Source organism: Gallinula chloropus (assembly GCF_964237585.1).
Source record: "Gallinula chloropus genome assembly, chromosome: 6".
In the NCBI taxonomy this organism is placed as follows: Eukaryota; Metazoa; Chordata; class Aves; order Gruiformes; family Rallidae; genus Gallinula; species Gallinula chloropus.
This window is the reverse complement of record NC_140091.1, coordinates 6,239,745-6,267,035: the sequence shown is the minus strand read 5'-3', so window position 1 is coordinate 6,267,035 and position 27,291 is coordinate 6,239,745. Positions and strand designations below refer to the sequence as shown.

The window sequence follows — 27,291 nt, the reverse complement described above, 5'->3', positions numbered from 1 at the left end:
GCCATTCCTCACCTCAGTGTAGGCAATACAGTTCAGATTACCTACCCCCTGCAACCTGACCTGCTCCCTGGCATTCTTGCAGGATAACAGGAAACACTAGTGCTTTACACTGCAACGTTTTACCAATGTAGGTAAAATTTTCTTTCTGCCTTTTGTTTTACCAATCCTGCTTAAGAGTCCCAGGTGTGATGATGGCTGTGCCCTATGGGACATGCCAGCAGATCATACTGAATCATAGAATGGTTTGGGTAGGATGGTCATCTAGTCCATCTTTTCATATAAAGAAATGATCGTGTCAGCAAGGCTCAGCTAAATTAATGGAGTCCCTTTGCATACACTTTCATTTAACTGGAATTATTTAGCTTAAGATACTGAAGACACTGTAGTGATATGGTTAGTGATGCACAACACTACACCACTGTAAGCAGTCTGAGTACTGTGCTGCCATCAACACAGCTTTCACCCTGGTAACAACAGTGCAAAGCACTGGGTTATCTCTGCAAATCATCCATAAAGCTGATGACACTCTGGTTCAAATGTCAAATCTGTAGCCAAAGCAAGACACAGACAACAGCCAGCTGTGCATTGCTTTCCTATCAGATGCAGCCACAACCTTCTGCCTGAGCCCTGGGGGCTTGGCTAACATAGGGGACTAACTGAAGAACAGCTGGATGGAGCTGGACCCGGGAAGATGGAAAGGATATTTATAGGAGGGGAAAGCACTGGGGAGAAAAGATGGTCATTGCTTTATTGTGTCTTATAAGGGAATTCTGCTTCTAGGTTGTTAAAGGCTTCATTAATATTAAATTTGAGATTAGATGAAAGGGCACAGTGTTGGTGTGATTGTTGTGCTCACCTGCATGTGAAATGTTCTGAAAGCACAGATCCACACTGAGGATTCCTGCACAGCTCCGAATACTAATGTCACATACGAGCTGTAGCTTTACAAAGGAATATTCATTTAATTGCTGATGGTTTCCACTTGGTCCTTTAGTTTTATTATCCTAATTAGTAGAATTAAGACCAAACTAAGACTGCTTGAGAAATGAAATATCATATGGTTAGTAGCCAGATTAAATGTTAGACAAATTTGTGGAGGATTAAAGCATTTTGTTTCTTTATCATTCTTTATCCTGCAGGAATTACAACTACCCACTTAATACTGGATGCTGGAATTCTCCCAATATTTTTTAATATATTATGCACTGTGATCCAGTCTTTGAGACAAGCCTTACCAAAGTTACACAATTTATCTAGTGGAGGGCTGACCTGAATGTGTTTGCCAGAGCTTCGGCTTATTTTTTATTTAAGCTGGTTTACTTGGATTGAAAAAATCCAGTATTAGCCAAAATTTAGTTTTGTTAATTAAAAACATTCAAGAGAGCAATTCAGGGATGAGAACTCTAATGGACTAAAAACAAATAATGAGAAGGAAGATCAAACTATGACCTAGAACAGGGAGATGACTGGGAGGGTTTGTTGGTTCAGACAGGCCTCTTCAGAAACACTTGAGAAATTCTTGCTTTAGGGATATGTTTTGCTGCATGTTGATATTTCCAGTCATAAGCCATATGTTTGGCAGGGATCTCCTGGGAATGTTTCAGAACAAGAGACTCAGATGAGACTGGGGGGAGCTGGGGGGGGGATTTGTGGAACTGGGATGAGGAAGGCTGGTGGGATCCTCACAACTGCTGGCCGGCCTGGCTGCCTTGGAGCAGCCCTCCTCTGGGTCTCTGCCCATCAAACCTGAGCATTGGGCTGGGAGCTTCCATCTAGCACAGAATCCAAACGCTTCCGTTTACCCAAACATAAATGGCAGCCTGTCAATCTCTCCTTGTGCTGCCCTACTATCTTCAGGCATCCAGCCTGCCATCAGATTGGCCCCTGCAGATCTCTACTAGCTTCACTGCAGTTCTGGACAAGATATGGATCTCGTATCAGGATCATAAAGTGAGTTTGTCTCTCTACTCAGAACAGACACTGTGTTTATCACTGACATACTGAATTAAAGACACTGTTAGTACTTAAAAAGCAATAATTCAAGCTGAGCTACTCATTGCTGTCACCATCTATAAATGCTGTTGTGTTTATTCAATTAAGAAAGCTAAGCAGATAAAATACTTCTAAATTTCCAGCATTACTTTCAGATTGCTAACAAGATAAAGGACATAATATAATAGCAAGAGAAACTTTTAAGTAATCTGGGATTAATTTCTCTAATACATGCAACATTGTCTCTACCCTCAGCAGCACAATTCACCATTCCTAGCAGAAATAATTTCATGTAATAATAGGGAATTAAATAGAGTAAATAACAGTGAGTGAGGCTGGTGGGGAACATAGATAAGTTCAGGTCTAAGACAAGGATAAAATTGTAAAACAGAAACTAAGACATATGTTTTCTGGTTACATAAAAAATTAAGAGTTAAATACTGTCTGCCCTGAGGAAGAACATTTCCCAGAGCATCTCCTGCTTCAGGAATTCTGCCAGAGTGAGCAGGGGCATTCAAAACAGGCTAAAAGAGTGAATATGCATGAAAATTCAGTATCAGCTCAGTGAACCTCCTACATACCATGAGCTATTGAGCCACAGCTGGCCCAGTATGCCTGGCCTGAATTTGCTGTGGTAGCAGCACCTCACAAATAACATACTAAAAAACACCTTTGACTACGTCCTGCTGAGTTGCACAAGCTGGTTCGTTCTACTAGCAAATTTTGGACTCATTCCCTAATTCTGCATGGGATAAGAGGATTCAGACATAAGGATGTAACAGTTTAGAAATGTGTGTGTGTGTGACTATAGCAACATGTGTTCTGCAATTTCAGAGCCACAGAATCTGAAGAAAATCCGAGAGACTTATATCAAGTATAGACACCACCTGGTCTGAGAAGCAGGTCTGAGGGTGCAGCTTCCCACTATATGTAGGACTACTTAGCACCTTAACACTACCAGGAGTGGGAGGTCCTCTTTCCTTCTCCACTGTCACCCAGCAATTAACCTACCTATTAAGACTACTCACTCATTTTTGCTCCCCTAGTTTTCCACTGCTTCAGGAAGCTGAACAGTATTAGGAAGCCATTTTTCAGCTCAGGCCATGTCTTGGCACTGCCCCCAGGACCTGGAAGCTGTCTTGCTCCCTTCAGAGGGTTGCTGACTCTGCTAACTACAGTAGTGATCAAAATACTAGCACTGTTAAACTGTTTTACTGCTCATGCCGTTAGCTGAATTGTCCACATGAACATTAGCCTACAGCTACTGGGATAGCCAGTTTGATGGCTGCTGGATAACTTCTATTAGAAATAATAGTCCAAATTCTGGTTGCTGTTATACTACTGAAGATCTGAAATATTCTAAGTCCTGACTACATCTGTTAACTGAAAACATTCAGGTTTTGCAGATCTTTTTAATAAGAAATTAGGCCAGTTGCTTTAGCATAAGAGCAGTCACAGGTACAGCAGATGTTTCCTTGACTCACAACACCCATTCCCTCTGGGGTACTCTGTGCTTTGCAGCAGCAATCTGGTTTTGTCCTCAGACTTTGATGTTATCAGTACCTAATCCCAGCACACCAGGCTGCAGTCTCCCACGCTGTGGAATTAAAGACACCAGACTGGGGTTTTGCTACATATGTGTTTTCATAGTATTTTATTGACCTATATTTTCACTGGGCATAAACCAGCTTTAGACACTCTGCTCTCGAATTTGAACTAGCATAGCTGAAGAATGCAAGAATATTGCTTTAAGAACTGGGTATTTAACAGTATTCTACCACTTCAATGTTTCAGAAAGGGTACAGAGAGAGTAAAAAGTGAGTTTGAGTAGCTTGACATGACAACTGTAAGGTGTCCAGGTTTTACAGCTGTGCATAAGAATGAACAGCACTGTGGTTCCTGTTTACTATAGGCTGAGGTCAGATACCTCTTCTTTCTCAGTGACATTGTCTTAATCTCAGGAAGTTGTGGGGTTTTGCTGTCCTCTGTATTATTTCATCATCAGTGATGTAGGGTCCTGACTACTGTTACTGTACTGCATGAACAGATCCTGTCCTGAGGCCTACAGGTATACATGTGCAATAGCTCCTTCCTGGTGTCAGTGGGATCTATCAGGGTTTGCAGTCCTGAAATCAAGGGTAAAATTTAATTCAGCAAGGCTGAACAAATGACTTTTCTCTGGGCTCATGGGAAAATGCATCTTGCATGTCAGTAGTCACCTCTAGTGCCTCATCTCATTTCTCAGTATTAATCTACCTCCTGCAAAAAAGACCAAATGAGGCTTTTGCAGAATTAATGAGTCATCTAAATCCTCATTATTGTGATAAAAGATACTAATAGAATGCCAAAAATTACTAATCAGCTCTAAGCCATTTTGTCTTGCTGGTAATTTTTGCAGACCAGAGCAGATCGCATGTTGTGGAATCATTTTGCAAACACATGGACTTTTTATCTGTCCTGAGGGTGACACTGTTGCATGGCCTTTCTTTTCTAGTAAGGGATCTGAAGGATGAACCTCCTTATGCTGCCTCTTCTGAAAGAAAAGGTCCTGACACAGCCCCAACAGGGCTCTGGGTTTCTGAGAAAATCATTCTTTGGAGTGGAAGCTCAAATATATTACATATTTAGGAATCTTAAGGCTGAATCATATCAAAGGTAGCATGACAGGCCTAACATGTTTCTAGTACAGCAAAGCAAAGTTATTTCATAAAAGCTGACATATACATTGGAAGATGTCCGGGCCAGGACAGGAGGATGGCTGATTTATTCCCTTTTAGGGTTGAAGCTTTCCTAATGCAGTTTTATCTGCTATCCCCCACGCACTTCCATCTTTGTGACTAAGGCCTCCTGACCAGACAGCAGAAGCTGCTTCATAGTCCATTTCCCCAGCAGTGTCTTCATCATGGAATTATCTTTTTTTTTTTTTTATGTTGCTTTCCTTTTGTGCCAAATAGGAATCACACATTTAGGGGCTTTAGACACTTTTGTATTGAGTTTTGGCTTCTTTGCAGCTTGAACTGCTTAAAAATTAACCAGAAGGTAATATCTGCTCACATACAGTGCAGAACAGTGCTGGCACCAGGCTGGTTCTGTGAGATAAAAGAAAACTGCCGATCTGAAATGACTAAAAAATGGTAGTTTGTCAGAGGGGACAGATAAATATTTCTATCAGAGTACACTGGCTTTTGGCAAAAGATATATGAAAGTAAGGCAAGGTTCTTAAAAGTGTTCTTTCATAGTTTAAACACTGGATCATTTAATGCAGTCTTAAATATCTTATTGTGTGAATATACAATTCAGTCTTCAGCTGTGAGCTTCTAACAGTGTGATTTCTGGTTCTGCACAGCCTGGACTTTTTCCATACTACAGCAGGTACTGGGTTTCTCCTGTCCTATTTTCAAGAAACACAATTTCTATAAAATAGACCATAGCCTTTAGCTTGAAAAGAGGGAAAGGAAATGATTTTGAAGAGTGCTCAGGATTCCCATAAAAACATAAATCCTCTACAGTGTTTATATCCTCTTCTAACTATTAATAGTACCAAAAAACCCCAAACCCTCTCTTGGTTAAGCCAGATTGAGATTCCAGGTACCTGCTATTAAATTGAATGCAATCTAAAATACTCAGTCATAAAATGCTCTGATTTATCCTTCCAGTAAACTTCAGAAATGTACCAATCTGTGTGTCAAGGGTTAAGGCATGATTTGATCCTTCGTATTCTTGGTGGTGTTTCACTTGGAGCGTTTGAATTGAGTAAGTTTGCAATGTCATGCTGTTGAGTTAGACTTGAGGACTAAAAATGTACGTGAACGCTGCACTTGCTGGTGCCCAGATTTGGACATGCAGTCAGCTGTATATAAAACAGGAGGGTGAACCCCCAGTTTAGCTGGGACTGGTTGCCTCTTGTGAATGTTTGTGGTGTTTTCTTGTTTGTTTTTATCTCATCAGCTGATTTTTTTCTTTTGGTGACTAAAGCAAGTAGCATGATTTATGTTGCAACAAGTTTTGTTTTGCAACAACATTTGTTGCAACAAGGTTGTTTTACAAATAATAATCCCCAAATTATAGGCATTTTTTATTCCACTTGTCAGGTGAATGTATGTTGAAAATTAAACAAACCTAGCATTTAAAATTGTTTGCTATCCCTGTATGTCCCATTTTATTTATTTCTTAACTCACAAAAGGCTACTAAAAATTCACTCTTTTATTTCTGAGGACATAGTATGGAGTTAATTTTGATAATTCACACAGGGTGAAAGAAGAAGGTAGCAGATATTTGTTGGTTCACTACTGTTTCTTCCATTGAGGTGCCCCAAACACCACATTCACAGAAAAAGAAACCTACTAGATCTCATATAAGCTGGCAGTACTTCCTCTGGCACCACAGATTTCTCTGAACAATCTTCAGTGAGGTTATTTCTTTTCCATATGTCTTGGTTCTCTAGCTGTAAGGCAGGAAAATATTCCTTGCCTACCTCACAGAAATATTGCACATCACAAGAATAAATTCATTAAAATTCATAAAATACCAGGTCCTTTGGTGCAGTAAAGAGAACAAGATGATCCTTAGCCTTAGGATTTATAGTTTTAAATAGGGAAGAAAATGAGCCTTGCAGTGATTGAACCAGCAACCTTGAATCTAATTAAGTCAGATTTCTACGTATGTCTTGATGTAGTATAGTAATAAAGCAGCAGCTAAAGAGAGAAGCATCTTCAGAACAGCACCTCCTGCCCAGCTTCAGGCTCACAGTGCCTTCTAAATCACCTGTGCTTAGCCCAGATCCTGACACACTGCAGAGAGAGGGGCAATTATGGAAGGGGAGATTCCTGCCCAGGTACCAAGCTGAACTACCTAGTTAAATGGGCATCTTCCACAGACACCAGAAGATGTATTTAGTTTAAAGCAAAAATCCAGATATTTAAGGCTCAAAAGGTGCTAAAGATTTTAGGTACAAAGACTAACTGAATGTTGAAAACTTCTATTATACTGCGTTCTGTGGGCTCTTTGTCCGCATTGAATTTAGGAGGAAATCAGTCTGGGCAGATTCACATCCACAAATCTTGTCCCCAGTCTCTTGGGGTCCCCTTTAGAAAAGAAATCTTTCAAATACTTCTGTTTAATGTAGCAAAAAAAAAAAGGTTGACTTCTGTGTAGATTTTTTGAGGCATGAAATTCAGTGTGTTGATGAGATTATGTATGTCCTGCTTGATACGAGGTTTAGAGCTGGATGAGAATTGTGCTGTAATGTGCCACTGTTATGTCCTAATCGAGTCATATACACTGGAGGGTTTATTGCTGAGGTTTTTTTACCTAACAGACAAGTATACAGGAGAAGCACCATCTGTGAAATAACACAGAATAATAATGTGATTATTGATTAATGTTGCAGCTTTTTAGGATGTGAGGCTCTGCAGTAGTTCTTGTTTTCATTTACTGCTAAGTCAGTACATTCTTTAATTTCTGATTAAAACCATTTCTAAAATCAAAATCCTCACCCAAAAATTCCAGAAATTAAATTTCCAGCAATACCCTCCCTGCCAAAAATCCCAGACCTCACAATGCCATATATAGCATCACAAGAAATAATAACATATTTCATAATTTCAAAGTGTCTTCAAATCTGAAATCAGTGAGGATGAATGCATGTATCACTATGCCAGGATTCATGCTTTTAAAATATTCCCCACAATTATGTCACATATATCATCTCTCCACTTGCACATTTAGCATTCTTCATTTGCAGAATACCAGATGTTCCCTGTGTAAACTCCTGTGCACATGTGCAATTGATAAATTGAGAGGAAATTAATGAATCGAGAAGATAAGCCAGTCTGGGCCTGAAAAGATGGTCTCCAGCTGTGAATGGAAGTGATTTATCATTGAGCTAAAGGATCAGCTTTTCTAGCTCAAACCAGCAGATACATCATTACATTTAATCCAGACTTCCACATATTTAGGAGCCAGGATTTCACCCTTAGTGTTTGCCTAGGCTGAGAGCCCATTCCCCATAGTTGTGTTATTCTTATCTATTTAGTAAATGTGGTTATTTCTGTAGCGGAGGAATAAAAACCATCAGTTTGTGCACTCAGAGTAGAAAGACTGCAGCTGTGACTGCTGCTTAACACAGCAAAAGGAGAGAGCTTTATTCTCTCTCTTTAAGCCTTGGTAATGAGAGTGGCTTGTTGGCCTGTCACTGCTGACACCTGCCCAAACAGTGAAGATTTTAAGGTTTTGCAGACTAAAAGTGCCTGCCTGTTGGAAACGTGAATACCCAAAATCTGCACACAAAGTATTATACTTTGCTTGGGTAAATGTTGGTAGGAAGTGAAACTATACATGGTATTTACAGACATTTAGATCAGGACATATCTGCAGTCAGACTCAGCAGAATAAAATGTTCCCAAATCTGACCACTGAACCTGCGGTGTGCAGGAACTGGCCAAACAGAGATTAAGAGATTAGATCATAACTCAGATCTCAGGGTCCAGACATACAGACATTAGGATATTTTTTGAATGCTCCAGGTACTTCTCATCTCATTCATCTCCATGAGCTCTGGGTCTCAAAAAGCAACTGGGCTGGTGTGAGGAAGGGGATGGGAACCTGTGGCGAGGGAGATCCTTTCCAGAGACAGTTTGGATATGACATTGTACCGTATGTCTTGATATTCTAAGACTGAGGCCTTAGAAGCAGCTCAGCATGCCAGGAAGGGCTTCCAAACACTGCCACTATGAAAATATTCATTAAGATTATAGCTTTCATAAATTCCCTTTTAGTTCTTATGCTGCTCTGCTGTAGTAAGGGATTCACAGCTCCAGTAATTTGTTTAGTTCCTTCCTCTTGGTGCAGGAATTACAGTCCTTTATGCAGCAGAAACAGAACAGTGTGACTGAACATCACATCATAAACACACATGTGAATTCCACTACGCACACATCACAGCAAAGTCATTGGGGAGATAATGCCATGAAGTGGGCATCTTCCCACTGCAAATGAAGATGGTGGTTTTGTGGAAAGCTACCAAAGACCGTGTGCTTAGCTGCTGCTCCATGACTAATATAATCTGGCCCCTTCTCACTAAGACATTGAAACAACAGAAAAACATGTGGGTTTCAGATGGTCTGGCTAAGTGCAACTTGGAAGAGAAAAAAAAGACTTTTACAAGCTTTTCATCACAGTTCCTTCTGAAGTGAGGTCCCAGTAACTCTAATTTGGTCTGCTGATGCCCAAGGTCAGGAATTTGGTGTTTTGAAAGACAAACTGCAATATTTTTAATTTTAATAAGTCCAACTCCAAGGAGAACTCTTCAAGTTTTAGATACACACTGGGCCTAGATGACCCAGCCCAATATGGTATGAGATAACTGGCTTGAGAAACTGTCAAAAAAGGCAAAACTGTGTCTTTTTACATGAGGAAAATACGTTGATTCAGGAAACTAATCCCACTAGCACCTGAAATGTTGACACAAAGAGGGATTTTCAGGTAAGGCTATAAAAATGCCATGAGTGATCTAATTCTGGTCTGAAGGAACAACCTGATACTTTCTCCCTTCTGACAAGCAAAGTGAAACAAGAAAAAGCCACAAAGCCAGAGAAACGATGTGACAAAAATAAGGAATAAAGAGATCACAACAGTGGTCTTTCTAATTGTATTGTTCATCTGAGAGTTGTTACAAGCAGTTTTAAGAGCCCTTCTAAGAATTATTACCTGAAAAATGTGGATTTCAGCTCTTCTATTTAAGGTTTTGCCTATTACAACTGTCTGCCCTTATTTAAAGTAACATTACATTTTAATGCTGTCTTGGCCTTAATGATAGATTTGACGATGAGCTCCATGGGCTACATGTGACTTTGTGGGAGTAAAAAAAAAACCTAAACATACCCCAGTGTTGTTCCTACTTCTGATACATTTGGTGGCCATTCACCTAAATTTTACTAGAAACAGCCAGTATAAACAACTGATAGCTTGAAAATCATCATCTGAAATTTTCTTGATTCTTTTTCTTGATTTAAGCAAATGTTCATCCTTAGGTTCAGAACTTCTCCTCAGGGCCCTGTTCCTCATGCAGTTATGTACAAAATGTTATCTTCAGAAAGCAGAAAGAATGTAGTTACCGGATTAAGTCAAGCAGTGCGTCTGCAGAGCTCATGATGGGCTTTCCACCCTCTTCAGTGCTCTCCTTCTGTGCTGCTCCACCAGGATGGATAATGGAGACCATAATTATTCCCACAATCACAGCCACAAACGTTGTCCACAGGTAGTAAGTGACAGTTATGATACCTAACCGACTGGAAGTCTTGGCATCCAGGGCCGCTAGTCCAGACATTAAGCTGTGGAAAGAAAACACATGTGGAAATTAGGTTTTTTGATATAGCAAAAAGACATAAAGATATAGTATCTTTTGCAGAACATGAATGCAACCAAAAAACCTAATTTCCTAATGATTCCAGTTTACCTGCTTCTACCAGGACTGCCTGCACACCTGTGTTTTTAGAAGTGACACCACAGCTGTTGTCTCTGTGTCTAAGGAATGCTTCCCAATCGCTATGTGACATCTTGGGTACCTGAAGGAACTAGAGAAAAGGAGGCTGAGGGGAGACCTTATCACTCTCCTCAACTACCTGAAAGGAGGTTCTAGCCACATGGGTGTTGGTCTCTTCTCCCAAGTAACAAGCAATAGGATGACAGGAAATGGCCTTAAGTTGCACCAGAGGAGATTTAGATTGGATGTTAGGAAAACTTTCTTCACCAAAAGGGTTGTCAAGCATTGGAATAAGCTCAGAGAAGTGGTGGAGTCACCATCCCTGGAGGCATTTAAAAGATGCAGCACTTAGGGATATAGTTCAGTGGTAGGCTTGGCAGTGCTCGGTTAACAGCTGGACTTGATCTTAAAAGTCCTTCCAACCTAGATGATTCCATGATTCTGTGAAGAATTTTTGGTAAAGTCTTCAAAGCAAACATCTCAGGAAAACTGCAGGTGAAATAAAATACTACATTTGCTACTTGGTGTGCCCCACAATCTAGCTTTCTCATCAAAACAGAGCCCTTTATCACACCTCTCCTCATAAATAGTCATTTACTAAGCTGCACTGCCTTGAATGAGTTCTCCTGGCTCTCACTCTCCTAAGGGAGGCTGTCTAGAACCAATTCTGAAGTGCAGCTTATCCTTTATAGTAGTTATAATAAAATCAAATGGGTGGGATTTATTGCTCAGGTTCCTGCTATCCACTGGATTAATGAAGAATATGTACTACTTTTCTGCATTGCCAGTCTCTCAACTAGCATGGGTTTTGCTAACACTACAGGAGCAAGGGGAAAAGCTGGTTGCACTATAATATGGATTATCTGGCAAATGAGCATCTTAATAACTCTACTCTTGTAACCAATGTCCTTTGCTCTTGTTTATAATTGTATTTTATAAAAAAATCTGCCTTCTTGTGTCTCTGGAAAGCACTGGCCACAAACACAGCATTACACATTAAAAAGTAGAAGCAATGATATTTAATTCCTTGGCATTTCCCTTGGTTGGGTCCATATGGAAGAATAAATATTCTGATTTTTTTTTTTAAAAAACACTTTAGTTACATTTATTTATCTCAAATTAATGTGTTAGTTTTCTGTAAAACAATCTCTGTGTTGTTATTAGATTTCTAGGACTAAACTCCTATCGCCAGCTGAGGTGTCACAAGCCATTAAGCCAGTTCAATAGCTTGTTGATGCCCAAAGGAGATACCTATATTGTACTAGACTTCAGCACTGTTCCACCCCCACCCTAACCTTCCCAGAAAATAAAAGGGAAAATGAAAATCAGGTTTGTTTTTTTTTTTAACTAGCTGGATGTTTTTCATAGTAATAATTTTCAGTGTTCTTTATAGTTATATTATGCAGGGGAACAGACATCAGTGGTATGAAGCCCTGACTGTTGACCAGCAGATCTGTAATTTGTAGGTAGGACACCATGCAAAGTGATTATATGGAGAGGGCACTACCCAGGAGACAGACAGTACATTTCTCTTCCCAGTACTGCCCTGAAGCCACTAGCAAAGTGGTAAAGGCACACTGTTTTGGATGTCTTTGATGCCATTGTGTTGCATTTGTTCTACAGAACAACGAGATGAACCCCACACATAGTGCTTGAACTATCCTGATTCTTCACCTGAGAAGTATGTGCATAAGTAATTAGGGACAAACCTCATATAAAATATGTGTAGTGGTTCATGTGCCTTTGGGGGTTACTATGTCAGCCTCAAGATGTTGGGCTGTTGGGATCTGGGAGAATGTTGTGCAGCTAGAATCTAGCGTTGCTCTAAGGTGACAAATCCTGAGGGGGCTAATAATGAGATTGCTCTGTCTTGGGGATATTCATTAACAAGATCATCATCTGTAATGAGATTATCCTGTCACCCGATAAAGTCATGCTCAGTTCATGCTGTGATGAGAAAGTCCTCAAAAGTAATTAACTATGGAGGTACACCAGGGGTAACTGTGGTGTGACAGAAGTGTGAACAAAGCTCTGTATTCAGACAAAGCTCTGTGTTTTCCATGACCTGCAATGCTCACTTTTAAGAAGGGACTGGTGGAAGCAGCTCCCCAAAGGCTGTGGAGTAACACTGGCCATGTCATTTTAAGCAATTGCTCAGAATCATTTTCAGAAAGAAATGCTACTATCACTCGGTAACTCTTTTTTGAATATAATTCATTAACTCTTTTTCATTTGGCTTCATATGTTTGATGTCAGAGGCAACAGGACAAAAGACACAACGATTAAGAGACATACTGATTATCACAGTTATTATATGAAGTAATACACAGTTACATGAAAGGAGTTCCTCACCGTTAATGTCTAGAGCTCCAACATTCACATAATGTAGCCAAAGAATGACAAGAAAAAGTACTTTCCTTATTTCCTAGGGAATGGGGAATTCAGGAGGAGTAAGCTTCCAGATGGTTTAACTTAAGATCTCTGTATCATGTTCAGTTTTTCCCTTTAAATCAATTTTTCATCAGACACTCTTGGTGTCTTATGGCTACATAAAAACTTCCCTAACAGTTTCCTAAGCTTCCAGGACTGAACAAAGATGTTCCCATGCCAGCCACTACCACACTTTCTTGAAATACAATGGAATAAAAATCAGTGTTCCCTTAATTCTTGTCAAGCCTTGGTATAGGTTAGTCTTGGTATAACAGGTTAGTCTTGGTATAACAGGACAGATATTTCATTCATAGACTAAAATCATTTGATTTACTGGGTACCTAAGTAGCTTCCTCATGTATGTTTCACCCGTAGCTCCCATAACATGTTAATGACTGCTAAATGGACAAAACAGGATTAAGACAATGAAAAAGAATCTGCAGCTTTTCTGCATAACTACAGTGCTCCTCATTTAATCAGTCTGGCAAAAAAAACATTCATAAAAGTGTAATTTCAGATTCAGGGACCATATCTTAGTTTATAGGAAAAAAATGTCAAGCCTAAGGCTTTCAAATTATGTGTTAATGTGTTTTGGATGAGATATTAAATCTTGTAGTGCAGGATTTTAGTGAAATCTCTGATTACTGTGGTTTAAGAGGTTTCTTGCACCTTGCTTTGAAACATCTGGTGCTGGATATAACAGACACCATAATAAACTAAGTAGCCCCATGACCTCTTTATCTCCTGCATGGATTGTTCCTATTACATATAAAAATGATCTTCCTGTGGCTTTTCCTTCTGCTGTCTGGAATAGTCTGCTTCATTTTTTTATATTCTATATTGTTTATCCAACAAACCTTGGATGAAATTGTGTATTCTCGGAGACTACACATGATTGGAAGAATAGCTTCCAAACCTGCTGCGTGTCTGTGCAAATATCTATCCTATGTTGTTTTCAAGCCTCTTCAGAGTTGTGTTTTGATAATCTGAAGATCTCTCCACAATGCAAACCTGATATTCCACAATATTTTCAGGTTTACAATCTTTTTAAGTTTTGTGGGTTTATTCTTAGCAAGTAAAAGGTATGTGGCTTTTTTATTGGGTCTTACAAATCTAAATCTACTCTGCTTAGTTTTTTGGGAAATAAATTGCTCTGATGCAGCCACATCTGTCTTGTGTCTTCTCTGAACTACCTGTCGTGTCTCTTCTCTGAACTATCTAGTCACATTGGTACTGCATAAAGAAAATCAGAAAGCCAAATAGCTGCATTTTGATCAAAAGCTGAACATGGCCAGTAATTCAAAAAAATTTATTTACTTGCAGCGTTTTAGTGGAACAGATACTGATGATAATTAGTTCACTAACATTTCAATTGTTTCATTGCTGATTGTTAGTTTAAAAAATACCCACACCCTAGCTAAATTATTTTATCTGCAATGGCATGATTAATGTTTGTTTACTTTTTTGTGGAAGTTTCCATGTGATTTATGAAAGGTGACAATAAATTATTTCTTTATGGGGTCCTTATTGAATGAAGGAGGTGAAGAATGAAGACAGGATCAGTGGAAGATCTAATGAAACCTAGATCAAGCTTTTATGGGGAAACTAGAAGGGAAGGGGGACACCTCAACCACCCTAGGAATTATTCTTATATGTGACTCATTAGAAAAGCAAATCTGGTTGTTTTAAATATTCATAATATTATAAACTGCTGAAACTACAATGCAGTACGTTTCACGCCTGCTTTGAGAGAATTCTGCATAAGTCCTCCCAAATTACTATAGCAATTTTGACATAATTAAGAAGGGAATTCTTTCAGTATCTAGGAAATCTAGGAAGTCCCATGCAAACAAGTAGGTAAACCCTTGTGAGCACCTCTAGGTTTGTTCTGGCTATCAGTGATAAGCATCAGAGTACTTATGAAGTATTTTATTTACAAATCAAAATAGACCTTTCTATCTTCTCTGCAATTCTCTAGTTTTTTTCATGGTTCTTTGCTAAAGAGCACATATTTTTGATCTTCCTCAAGAGCAAAACCTATATCCCCAGAAAGGGAAAATACTGCTGTTAAGACCCCATTCTGCATGTTTATTTTGTCTTCCTCTCCACCAGAAGCCATCTGGATGTTGCTTTGAAATAGATGGATTATGGATAAAGTTATCAGAAGAGATTACTGTGATTAGAAAGACATTAATCCTGTCAAGAAGTAATGGTCAAGTATTAACCACCAACAGTTGTTCCTAGAATCATGTTTGTTTTCATTCATCCCGTACTCTGCCTTGCATTCTCATTTTATAATTGCATGCTGCAGAAAAGACCTTCCTAAGCAAGTTGTCCCAGTGAGGCTGGGAAGCTCCTCTAACAGCTACATTAGAGATGATTATATTACAGCTGAACATCATGAAAGTGAAGTGCTGGCTTCGCTAATGCTGCCTGATCATGCAGGCAGGCTGTCGCTTACCTTTTTGTCAAGGTCAGTGCCTTCAAGTTTCAACATGGTAATAATCTCCATTTCCACAGCACAAGCCATTTAATCATCTTAAAATGCTTTACTAATATAACCTACTATCATTCAGGAAGGTACTACCTCCATTTTACAGACAAGGAAACAGAGAAATTAAGGCATTTAAATACAGACAAACAATTTGCAGTGAAAAAAGATGTGCCTGAAATGATGTCTGTATTGCAGAGGACTGTCAGACGTTTCCTCATCTCTACCCAGCTGTATGCACTTTCATGACAGGCTGCTTCACTTCCATGGAGCTACCATTTATGAAGGAACAGTCTGCAACAAATTAAGACTCTTTCCAGTAATTAGACAAATAGATAAACGTTATCTGGCTCTTTCTATGGTTTGTGATGCTTGATTTTGCTCATAGTCTGCAGTGAAGTTAAAATTATTTCAGCAGTGAGAAAGAGGGATCAGAATGAATATTCTTTCAGGATGTTCTTTTGCTTTCCTCTAACGTGACAGAATACCTGCATAGGAAGACACTGCCATGCCTGTGATTAAGAAACCTGCTGCTCTCAACACATGCCAGAGTGACAGTGGTACTGGTGGGAGGACTGTAGTCTGTTCCTGTCTCTACTTCACCCTTCATGGTCCACCCTTACGTACAGTGATATGTTATTGTTCATTTTTTTCTGAACATCTCCAGGTGTCATATCACACTGCACAGGAAAAAGCACCTCCTGCTCATAGATGTGCAAAGAGCTGCAAAGAGCTACAAGGAGCTACAAAGAGCTAGTTAGCACATCTGTTGGTCTATACCTTATCCAGTCCACTCCATCCACTTTTGAGTGCTGCCAGGACCTCTTATGTGCCTGACACCATCTGTCTAAGTTACAGAGGAAGATAAAATCCTGCAGTAATCCATGTTCACACCCTGAACTTAGCTGGATCACGTGTTGTGCACTTACAGAAGGGCAGCCCATTTGTACTCTTCCCATCTATGTATGTGTACAGTCCAGATGGGCAATAATATGACACCTAGGCTGTTTGTGAATTTTACTCATCCTACAATAGTTTTGCAGACTACTGGTGTACTAACAGGCTTCTGCTACACAGATACGGAAATATCATGATCACTTGTAATCAGTAGAATGATTCCCAATGCCATGTATTATTAAAAGTTTCATAGTACTACAGTATGATTTTCAAAGGAGACGACAAGTCTAGAATCCTCCTGAAGGTCCAGAAGGTTGACCTCCTTTGAAAATCCAGTAATAGGAAACAGCATTTTAGAGTTTAGGTGTCTTGATATAAATGCAAATAGTGCTTATGCTCCAAAAAAGAAATACAGAAAGTGGGAGCTGTTTCACAAACATGACTGTAGCAGCAGTTTCTGTATGGTTAGATTATCAGCTGTAAATAGCACTTGAAGTGTGAATTAGCTTTTCAGGGAGCCTCGGTGTATAGCTAATACCAAACATGGTATGATGGAAAATCTGGCTCTTGATCTTCAAACAATGAATAGTATGTTAGAAGATCTTGCTGTCTGCAATAAACTATTTGCAGTGACTGTATTTAATTTTACAGCTAGGCTGCTGGAAAAGAAACTGAAATCTATAAAGAAACCAAATCTACATTTCTAGTACATTGTGACATACAGCGTTTGGAGATTCTGGTGTGGGTTTTTTTAAATAATGATTTAGAAAATAATAGGAGTTTTATATTTTACCTGAAATCTTGAAATCTCTTTTTCTGTATAATCTACCACTTCAAACTGTTAATGATAAACTGACGTAGACAGAAAAATCCTGCCAGGAATTCACATCATGCATTGTACTTGCTTAGTGTGCAATAGGAAATCTGGTTTTATGGACGAATGTAAACAAGGCAGGACTTTGTACAGCACACAGTGAAGACCAATGTCCAACAGCTCTCCTCTGTCACTGCTTCTCCCCAAACAGCCCAATATGCAAGGCTACTGCAACAATCTATGAATGCTGGAAGGGACAAACAGCAACCTTTGATCACTGACTGAAAAGGAGACCTAAGACACTATAGTATACAGCTCATGCAGAATTCAGGCTGGCTTGTCAACTTAGCTGTTCTGATTGAAAAAATAGTATTTCCTGTTTTCAAAGGTCAGGATGCTGATAGAAACAAATTATCTACTAAATATGGATGTGTGGCTTCACATCTGTGGAAAGAGCCAAGAATCTTGGTAATACTTGATTTTCAGTTCTGTCAGTTCTTTCAAATGTTTTTAGATTAAGAAAGGGATTTGAAACACAAATTTGGATTATAAACAAATGTCCAGATTTATTCAACCGTTAGTAGTTCGTGTTTCCATCCTAAGGAAACAGAAGGGATCCAGCCAGCCTCTCAAGCTTCACATCATTGCTGTTTCTTTTGCCAGGCACTAAGTATTTTAGAGCTCTCAGAGGACAACAGAAAAACTCTGATAGGTCACACACACTTGGGATCACTTCAGTGCTTTCCACAACCATTCACTCTGACCATAGATGTCTACTGCACATCACTAGATTCCTACTGACGCTGCCTAAATAATTTTACTGGGTTGGTCCAATTTTGTCCTTATGGCATGAGTAACTCTGCAACATGTCATTTTTCACTGAAATAGTTTGGACAAGCAAAAGGAAACAGTGGAAGACAGTACGAGATGTGCCCGTTAGACTCTGTATTCATAAACACAATTAAAGCACTGATAAGGTTACAGACTCTAATTTCCCCTCAGGGAGCCATAGGTGTAGCATTGTGCAGCTGCTCAACACCTCACTAGATCATACAGTGCATAAATTTAATTGTAATTGATTATGCCTCGTTTTGGCAGCTGCACAAGCATAAGAACAGTGATGGGTATTTAGGAAAGAATGACCAGACAGAATAGTTTAACTCATACACAGCAGAAGAGACCAAGCCAAAACTGTCCAGAAGTTTATGTTATCTGTCCTTTCCCATTCAGTCTTCAGCTAAATTGTATGAATTTCTCAAGACAACATAGAAGTACCAGGAATGGAACAGGAGAAATAGTACTGCACATACTGTCATTCACATAAACCAGTATTACTGAGTGAATTCATTTTGGCTGCCCTCTTGGTTTAAATTTAATAAGAAAAAAAGGCTGGTTTTATAGCCTTTTTAGAGATCTGCATTTTCCTTCTGAATAGACTTTATATTGGCCATGTCAGGCACTGATTTATAATTATGGTAAAAGATTCAGATCACAAATTTCAGTACAGTGTTCAGGTCAAATTTTTCATCCCAAACAAGCTGTAACCTTAAGTAGTGAAACAGACAAATAATCTCTAGTCTGTGGTCTATTACCAGTTTCGCCTACAGCTGACAGCCAGCAGAACAGTGCATGACAAATCTACCCAAGCTGATGCTCTGTCTCCCAGGATGGTTTTTAACCAAACGCTGAACTCCCAAAGAATATACTGCTGCTGTGAAGTTATTTAGGGTATGTCTCCACAGACAACTGCAGACAGACGTGAACTTGCCCTGCCTTCGCTCTGAGCTGCCAAGGCTCGTCCGGAAGCCATAGAGCCACATTAGTCCTTCACATACGGGCTTGGGCACAAAGCCACCCTAATGCGGCTATACGGCTTCCGGCGTGGATCTGGCACCAGTCTGTCCACTTTGGCTCATGGGCTATGTGAGTTCACATTTGCTTGTACCCAGAGCATTCCCCACATCCTCTTGCAGAGTTTATACAGTTGTCAACTCTTCAGATTTAACTAATGGGCCCTGAGAGGCACAGTACAGCTGAAGAATGACAGAATTCTATTAGAAGAGAATAAGCGGTATTTTTCATTAGTGGGATGTTAAAATGCCAATGCATTCCCCAAATCAGAGAACTGTGAAAAGCAGGTATGGAGGAAAGGGTACTATAATGGAGCATGTTCTAATTAAATACTAGGTTTTAACAGCATGAGTAAGAATGACCCACTCAGGAATCTGAGCAGAAGGATAAGGGATTACCAGAACTGATGGCATTATGGACAGGAATCCCCTTAAAGAAAGACAGTTCTATATTTAGCATATCGTATTTAATTCAGCAACAGAACCCCAATAGTAGAAAATATTCATTACTACCCCTGAATGAGCCTTCAAATAAAGGTAAAATGTTATTAACATACACTTGTTTGTGTATATATATTTGTGTATATATGTTTGTGCATAATATACTTAGCAGAACAATCTTTATAATTTAAAAAAATACAGGCCAAATCAGTTATTTAGATTTGACTATAAATGGAATTATATTTCTTTAACAGATTTTGCACATAGAAAACGACTAAATCTCTGTTGTTTTATTTTTTAATTGTCTATAAAACAGTTAGTGATAAATCCATTAAAAATGTAACAATTATCATAAGCTTAAAAAACCCTGCTTTTTCTGAAAGGAGTATTCACTGGGGTTACAGTTCAATTCTGCACTGACAACTCTTTCCCACAATTAGTTTCAGTGCTTACTGCTAATCATAGTCTTAGAAAACTGGGTCCTATATCAACTACCAGATGTAAGCTTATTCATGTAAACAAGGAGGGTGTTGAAATAGAGGATGCAATACTGTATTACATACACAGGCAGACATACAAGACAAAGAGAACTCAATAGGTTCAGCTGGCTTGTAACTGTGTAACTGGCTTTAGCCTGCTTTTCTGAAGAAGTAAGGATTCTGCAGTCACATTCTGTGTGCATGAGAGCCCTTACTAGTAACATTTTAATTATTTTTTCTCTCAAATTACACAGAAGCTGGAAGGCTCCACAGGAACGAATAAGGTGCCTGTAATGTTTGTGAAACTCTATGGCTTACAGGAAAGAAATAACCTGTCTGCTTCAACTATTATCTTGAAATAAGAACCAGGGGCTTCAAGCCCTGCCTCTTCTCCAACCTCCTTACAGCTCTGCAGCACACTCATTTTGCATTGTCTTTGAAGTTGCAGGAGATCCAGGGCACGTAGTGGTTCTGCCTGCCCAGAACTCTGCAGCGCTGGGAGCCAGATCTTCTCCTGCCCCGTGGGCTCACTGACACCTCTGTGCTTTGAACAGAGACCTGCATTTCCTTTCTGGGGTAAAGGCCACAGCGTAAGCTCACTGCCTGCTGGGAAGAACCCACGCCAAAAAGCAGCATTACAAACACCTTGCCAGTGGTTTGTTTTTCTGCCAGAGTTTCCAGCTTCTTCAAAACCTCAGTCACAAGATATAAAGTTGTAACAGATCAGGTCTCAGTAACAGCCTCTCCCCCCAAATTAAGTCAATGCAGTTATGCTTACTAAAGATTAAGTTTTTGGCCCTCTGGAAGTTAATCAGTGCAAAACTGGTAACCTGAGGTGAAGATGATGGTGCAGAGAATGGGCACAAGGACAAAATGCTCCAAAGGGAGGTGACAGTACACAGTACCGCCAGCATGGCTGGCCTGTGCTCGAGCCCATGCCCATGCCTGGCACTGATGGCATGGACAGGGTTTGGTCAGAGGGTTTATATTATCTTTAGCATATGTAAGAAGATATTAATGGATAAGTTGAATATTTGTTCTTTTGCCAGTTTTTTGCTTCATGCAGAGCACAAAGACACTGGCATCACCTCTGATTATCTCAAGCATTTAAGTAAGTTGAGAAGCTAAAGGGATGCACAGGTATCTCTGCCAATTGATTTGGGGTGGGAGGGGAGTGGGAAGAGTTTATAATGAACCATTAAATTAAAAAGGCTAGATATTTTATAATTTTCTGGGTAGGTAGCACTACTATAAGACCCCTCGGTTGAACGGCCTCCCAGACACACAGGTCCTCCCTGTGGGTGACTGAACACCCCCTGACAACTTCTGGTTCCTCGGTCTTCTAGACAGAGCCACCTCCTGGTTAGTGGGTATAATACAGCCCGAGCCCCCCCGCCCCGGGAAATGCATTAGATGGAAGGAAAAGTGGTTCAACAAACTTGAGCACCTTGGGCCAACTGATCATCAGATGTCTGTCTGAAGACCTCGTCCCAGGGTTTTTTAAACACATCAGAGAACTCAGGGCAGGACACACTGAGATTCACCTCTGTCACTGCCAAGCGTGTGTGTCTTTTTGAAAACCTGAGATATGTGCTGGAAGCTTTTGTGTGTAAGGGTCAAAATACATTATCTGCATTGCAGTTGTCATATGAGGATCAAGGCCCCTGTCCTAAAGAGAATCAGGTCTCCTGCAATTGGTCTTTCAGGTTTGTTGAGAAGATTTGGCTCCTATTCTCGCTGAGCTCTCTTAATATTACCAGGTTTAAAAGTAGCATCCTATCTTTATACATAGAATAAATACTGTATTTATGGTAACTACAGGGTCTAAAGTTTGATCTTGTAACACTCCTCTGCTGAGTATTCCTATGGGAGATACAAACCACCACATATTTGTTATGATTTCTTTCTTTACGTTGCTAACAGTAGAAGAATCCTAAAGTTGTTATGTGGGTACCAGTTCTCATCACTGAGAAAAGCAAACTCTGAAATACTTAGTGGATACTAACAGGTATGAACAGGGCTATTACCAAGGAAAAGAGTCAGGGAAATCAATATATACTTCTTTTAGAGTCATTGTATGATGCCATGAACCTTTTTTATGTAATCAGGTAATTGAAATAATATCGAATGCCATGCTTAATGAATGTCCATGTCAAAACAAAGACAAAAGCTCATGAAGAGCTCAAACTGGAAGGCTAGTTTTACTGGTGGTTGCTTTTTAAAGATCTTTTTGTCTGTGGGAAAACAAAAACAGAGACCACAGGCAACAGGAGATATCAGAAACAGGTCCAGGAGCTCTGGGATGCACCACTGCCAAGTGTTGGGACAGAGTTGGGTAAGACAAGGAACTGAGCACTGAAGAAACAGTCTCCTGGTTTTTGACTGATTTCTTTGACATTCAAGGAACTTTGAAAATAAACACAGTTTAATCAGAGATATCTGACTATATCATCAGATTCTCCTTCCTAATTGATACCATCTGAGGAGTTCCTGTTTTAACACTCTTACTATCAGATCAAAAGAGGGATAGTACAAATTTTCAGCCACTTCTGTTTAAGGTTGGATTTGTTCTGGTGACGTGTAAGTGTATTATCAGTTTTCTGAGTCACATACTTGCCACCCTTCCGCCACAACCCTTCAAGGTAAACTCTGGACTTGGACACTGTGTATTTTGAATGGCACTTTTAACCCTCCATTCTCACCTTCCTTTTAGCTTTACAAGTACTTTTTTATTAGTTGAAGAAAAAAACATGCATTAACTTCAACAAGGAGAGTAAAGTTAGAGCTTGGTGCTGTACCCTTGGCTTTTGTAAACAATAATCCAGAGGAATTTAGAAATTTATTTAAAAGTTGTTGCTCCCACAGGACAGGCTGATAATATTCCAAATCCACAAAGAAATTTAGTCTAAATGTGCATGCAGACTGGTAGAAATAGAAAGCACCTGTTTACTCGTTTTATAAAACCCTGTGGGGGAAATACTGTGCTTCTTGGGGGGGGGGGGGGAAGAAAAAAAAAAGACTGTACAGGAGTGTAACTATATCTGGAGTATTTTCTGTCTGTAAAACCCTACAATTTCAGTATGCAGTAGCATGTGATAGTTTTTATACAGAGAGATAGATGCTTGCTGTCTTACAATGAAAGATAATCCCTTTGAAGATCTGTCAAGTTACTTCTCTTTCTTCCTTGGGGGATGGAATCCATCAATTTTAGCAGTGCAGCTCAGAGATTCATTCCTGACACTTCTGTCAGTAACCCAGAGCTATCACAGGCTGTGCCAGAGCAGCTCTTACCTACTGTGCTGCTTCTCCTCATGGCATCTCTAATACACAAGGGGATTTAAAGGACTATACATTTTAGGGAAGGGCATATGACTCTGCTCCAGACTTTTTCTGTCACTTCCCCATGTGAGGAAAACTCCTTTTTGTCCTTGGAAAACTCTCCTTTCACCTCTCAAAACCAAAATCGAATGTATTTTGTCTCGATGTTCTCTAGCTGCGTGGGACAGAACCAGATATGACTGCGGTCATACTGTGGCCAGTTCTAGGCATGAAAGCACCATGAATCAGATTCATTCTGTGATAAACTATGAGAAGATAGATGTAAAGGTGATGACTGATGATTGTAAAATAAAATTAGTGCTAAGTTGTGTTTCTTTTCAGCAATACATGGTGACCTGAAGCCTAAAACTTATCTTTTTCTTAAAATGGGAGATGAGATTTTGGCATATGTATTTGGTTCTAGAAGCTGAGGCTTCAAGGAAAGGCAGCGAAGAGTGCAAGATCTTTTTCTCAGATATGGTTAGGTAAAGCTAGTTTTGTTACTCTCCATCTCTCCTTATCTCCCCTCTCAGTGATGGGCTGAGAGCTTCTGGCCATACAACAGGTATTTGTGACTGTAGCCAGTTGAAGGACAAGACAAATTTAGAGGAGGGAAAAAGTTATCCTAAATTATGCCTGCCCACTGCAAAGGCAGCTACCATTCACCATCCCTCAGCACCAGGATCTAGATTGTTAATCCTGCCACCAACACAGTGGCACCACTAAAGGTTCTGCCTTTAATGCACTAAGAAATCACTTTCACTTCCAGCACAAGCCAGGCATATATCATTAGTTCACTGGAGACGTGTCAGAGTCTTTTCAATATTCATTGTACTATAACACATCTCTCAAAATGCTGCAGAAGACTATAAATTGACTGCTTTTTCATCTGATTTGCATGATATGTTATTTCAAGTGTTTAGGTTTAAGGTGGGCTTTTTGATAATGTGTGTTATTTATTCCATATATTTAACTTCTAGTTAGCTTGAAAGGAAAAATCTTCCCATTACAAGGCAAGAAGAAAATATCAATTTAAAAAACACCACTAGTTTTTAAGCAAATAATACCTATAGGAGGTATTAGATAAATGTTCCTGTGGATTAAAAATTAAGTTCATAGCTCCATTATAAATATGAATGTACAGCAGTCAGTAACGGTCCTGGCACTCTGAAGTGAATTCAGTTTAATCCAAACCAGTGGTGACGACCCGTCTCATTTAGGAAACCTCAAAAGTTATTGGAACAATCATTATCCTCACTTACCTTGAGACAACCAGTGGGAGAATCAACATTTTCAGCATCCTCATTAGTAACTCACCAGGAAACTGGAAATAACTTATTTCCTAGAAATACATGGAGAGATGCTTATTGTTTTGAGATACACACTGTCTATCTTCATGAGTCCTGCTACAGCTGTGGGTCAGATAACATTAGTAAAATCTGCAGCATTGGTATGTAAGGGGACAAAGAGAGTAGGCTTTAAAAGATGATTTAAAAATTAATTAGATTGCATGCTGTACTGTAATTCAACAAAAACATACCACAATGTTCATTCCTTACGAAGGAAGAGAAAAATGGAATATCCCATCCCTTGGGGACTAGTGTTAATAGTTTGCCATGAATAATCCCTTCATTCTGCACTTTGTATTTTCTGCTAGATGTGTGCGAAGCTACCGCTTGGACATAAAAGATGTTCAAACTGCAGCTAGCAGTACCAGAACAAGGAGCTGTTTTAATTTAGTCACATTTACTATGTGCCATATCTTTAATTGAGATTTATATTCTGTGCTCAGACAATGTGTTCAGCAAAATGCATGTTCCGCTCTCTATTCTCCCTGACTAATAATACATCAGAAAGAAATGAGAACCTGCACAGAATTCAGTTGAAGTATGCTGAAGGAGAAATGCTCGAGTGACTTTAATAACTTGGCTGTTAATTATGGGAAATCTTAAATTTATTAACACAAAATACCACTGGTGTAATATAAACACGTGTACCTCTGTATATCTGATCATGAAAAATATTCCCAATGTTCTCGTTAGATGGATATGTTCCAAAGTAATATAAATGTCCAATGAATATACTGCACTTCTATTTTTTAACAGGTCTATATTAGATGCTACATTTCATCTAGCTTAAACACCGACTGTTAATATCCATACTTGCAACATTATAATATGCTTACGTGAGACTTAATAGGTGTCTTAAAGACTGGAGCCCTGTGCAAACTTACCATTTGAGAATGCGTGAAGAGACCCAAAGAACAGTGTAGATTAGAAACAAATGAAATTAAACAAATTTAACAAACATACATATGTGCTTTTTATCTTCAGAAGTCCGTCCTGAACTTCCACAAAGTTGCTCTGCCTTTTGTTATGTGCGAATGGTATTTTCTCTGTAGCAGTACACCGCCGTGCCACACATACCTGCTGGGAGAGCCGTCTTGTCCTCAGGAAGAATCCAAGAAGACAGCCAATGGTGACTGACAACACCGAGAGAATGAGCAAACCATTTCTTTTACAAACATCCTTGACCCGAGCGAGGATTGCATCAAAAGCCACTGCCATGCTGTCCTCCGTGCTCTTTGGAGAAGAATCAGCATCCCATGGAGAGAGAATTCATTTGCTCCTCTTGTTCGGGTGGGCAGATCTAGCTCTGTATAGATCAGATCAAAGCACTTCCAGTTCTGCTTAGCTGACCTGCAAGGTCACCCCTCTGCCAATAGCCACCAAGCAAGCAGCTGGCATTATTGTTCCAAATTAATACCAACAATCCTATTATCGACTACATCATTAAGAGCCTGGAAGAAGATTAGGGGGCTCTGGAAAATTAGAACAGAATGCAGTAGTATTTCTAAAACAAGACTGGTTCAAAACAAAGTGACACTCCTTAGAGAAAGACGGTGCTTGAGTTGCGCTCCTCCGTCTCCGCAGGTTGGGATGGGTCTGGCCATCCACACTTAGGAAGGGAACACTACAATTATGCCTGCAAATGGGTAAAAGTAGTGTTACTGCAGTTTTTCTAAAGGGCAGAGCAGGTAATATTTTGAACTGGACTATCACAGCAGGGCAAGTTAGGTGAAACTGAACTTCATTAATTAAAGCAGGCTAGTTTCTTTTGTTATCACAGTGAAAAAAAGGCTGAATGAGTAGCACAGGAGACAAGCATTGAACAGAAAATAGCTGTACATTGAAAATGAAAGAACACACTTTGGCATTTGGCATTTATTATCTTGGAAGTGAAATGATTTCACTTTTTCTCCAACCACTATGTTGATTAGAGTAGGGCCAATTTACTTTCAGAGGATTACCAGACTAAGCCACAGGGATTGCTTTCCTTTCCTTTGCCGTGTCCGCATTCAATCCCAATGCTGATGTTTATGCGAGTATCTGATAAAAATACACCACTGTAACTGTCCACCACACCATGCTTTCTTACTACTTCTGCTGTTTCTGGGTTATTCTAAGATTATTCAGTGGTTTTATGGAAAATATTGCATATAGTACTACAAAATGTTGTGTTTACAGTGTTGTGTTTTACACTGTATTTGTTACACACTCACATAAGAGTAAAAAAGGTCATGAGAGATTTAACTGTTCTCTTGGGAGGCAGGACCTGAATGCTGTAGGTTAAGACATACAGACACAACACACACACAAGCACACACACACACAAAGTAAAATTTACAAAATAAATGGAGTCTGTGCTGAACAAGAGTGCTGTCAAAACAAGAGGATCACAGAAACATTTATTAATGCACATGTAGGAGAGGACTGAACTAATGTTACAGCATCCCACTCCAGACAGTCTAATGCCAGATAACTTTGCTCCCTCAATACCGAGTAACACTTTCCAAATGAAATAATAATTAAAAATGCTTCGTGAGGTCACGCCGAGCTCCGCACAGGCTGCAAGCCGCAGTTTCGCAGTCCAGACTTTTCGCCCTGGCCGGGCAGGGCAGGGCAGAGGAGCCGGGGCTGCTGGAGGCCCGCCAGGACGGAGAGGGCTCAGAGAAACCCCTCCGTGCCGCGGGGACGGGCCGCCATTTGGCCGATCCCCCCGCCCGCCTCTTCCCCGGGCGGCTTTCGGGGAACAA

General features: G+C 39.8%; 1 protein-coding gene across 1 annotated transcript in view; it reads right to left on the bottom strand.

Moving 5' to 3' along the window:
• The window catches only part of SLC1A7 (solute carrier family 1 member 7), a gene marked incomplete at both ends in the record, with an annotated part of 50,042 nt that extends 24,280 nt beyond the window's left edge, over window positions 1-25,762 (bottom strand). Inside the window, 3 exons of the mRNA XM_084266084.1 lie at window positions 10,108-10,323; window positions 24,458-24,537; window positions 25,622-25,762. Coding sequence (XP_084122210.1) covers window positions 10,108-10,323; window positions 24,458-24,537; window positions 25,622-25,762 — 437 coding nt within the window. The remainder of the gene's footprint in view (window positions 1-10,107; window positions 10,324-24,457; window positions 24,538-25,621) is intronic.
• Between the last annotated feature and the right edge of the window lie 1,529 nt (window positions 25,763-27,291).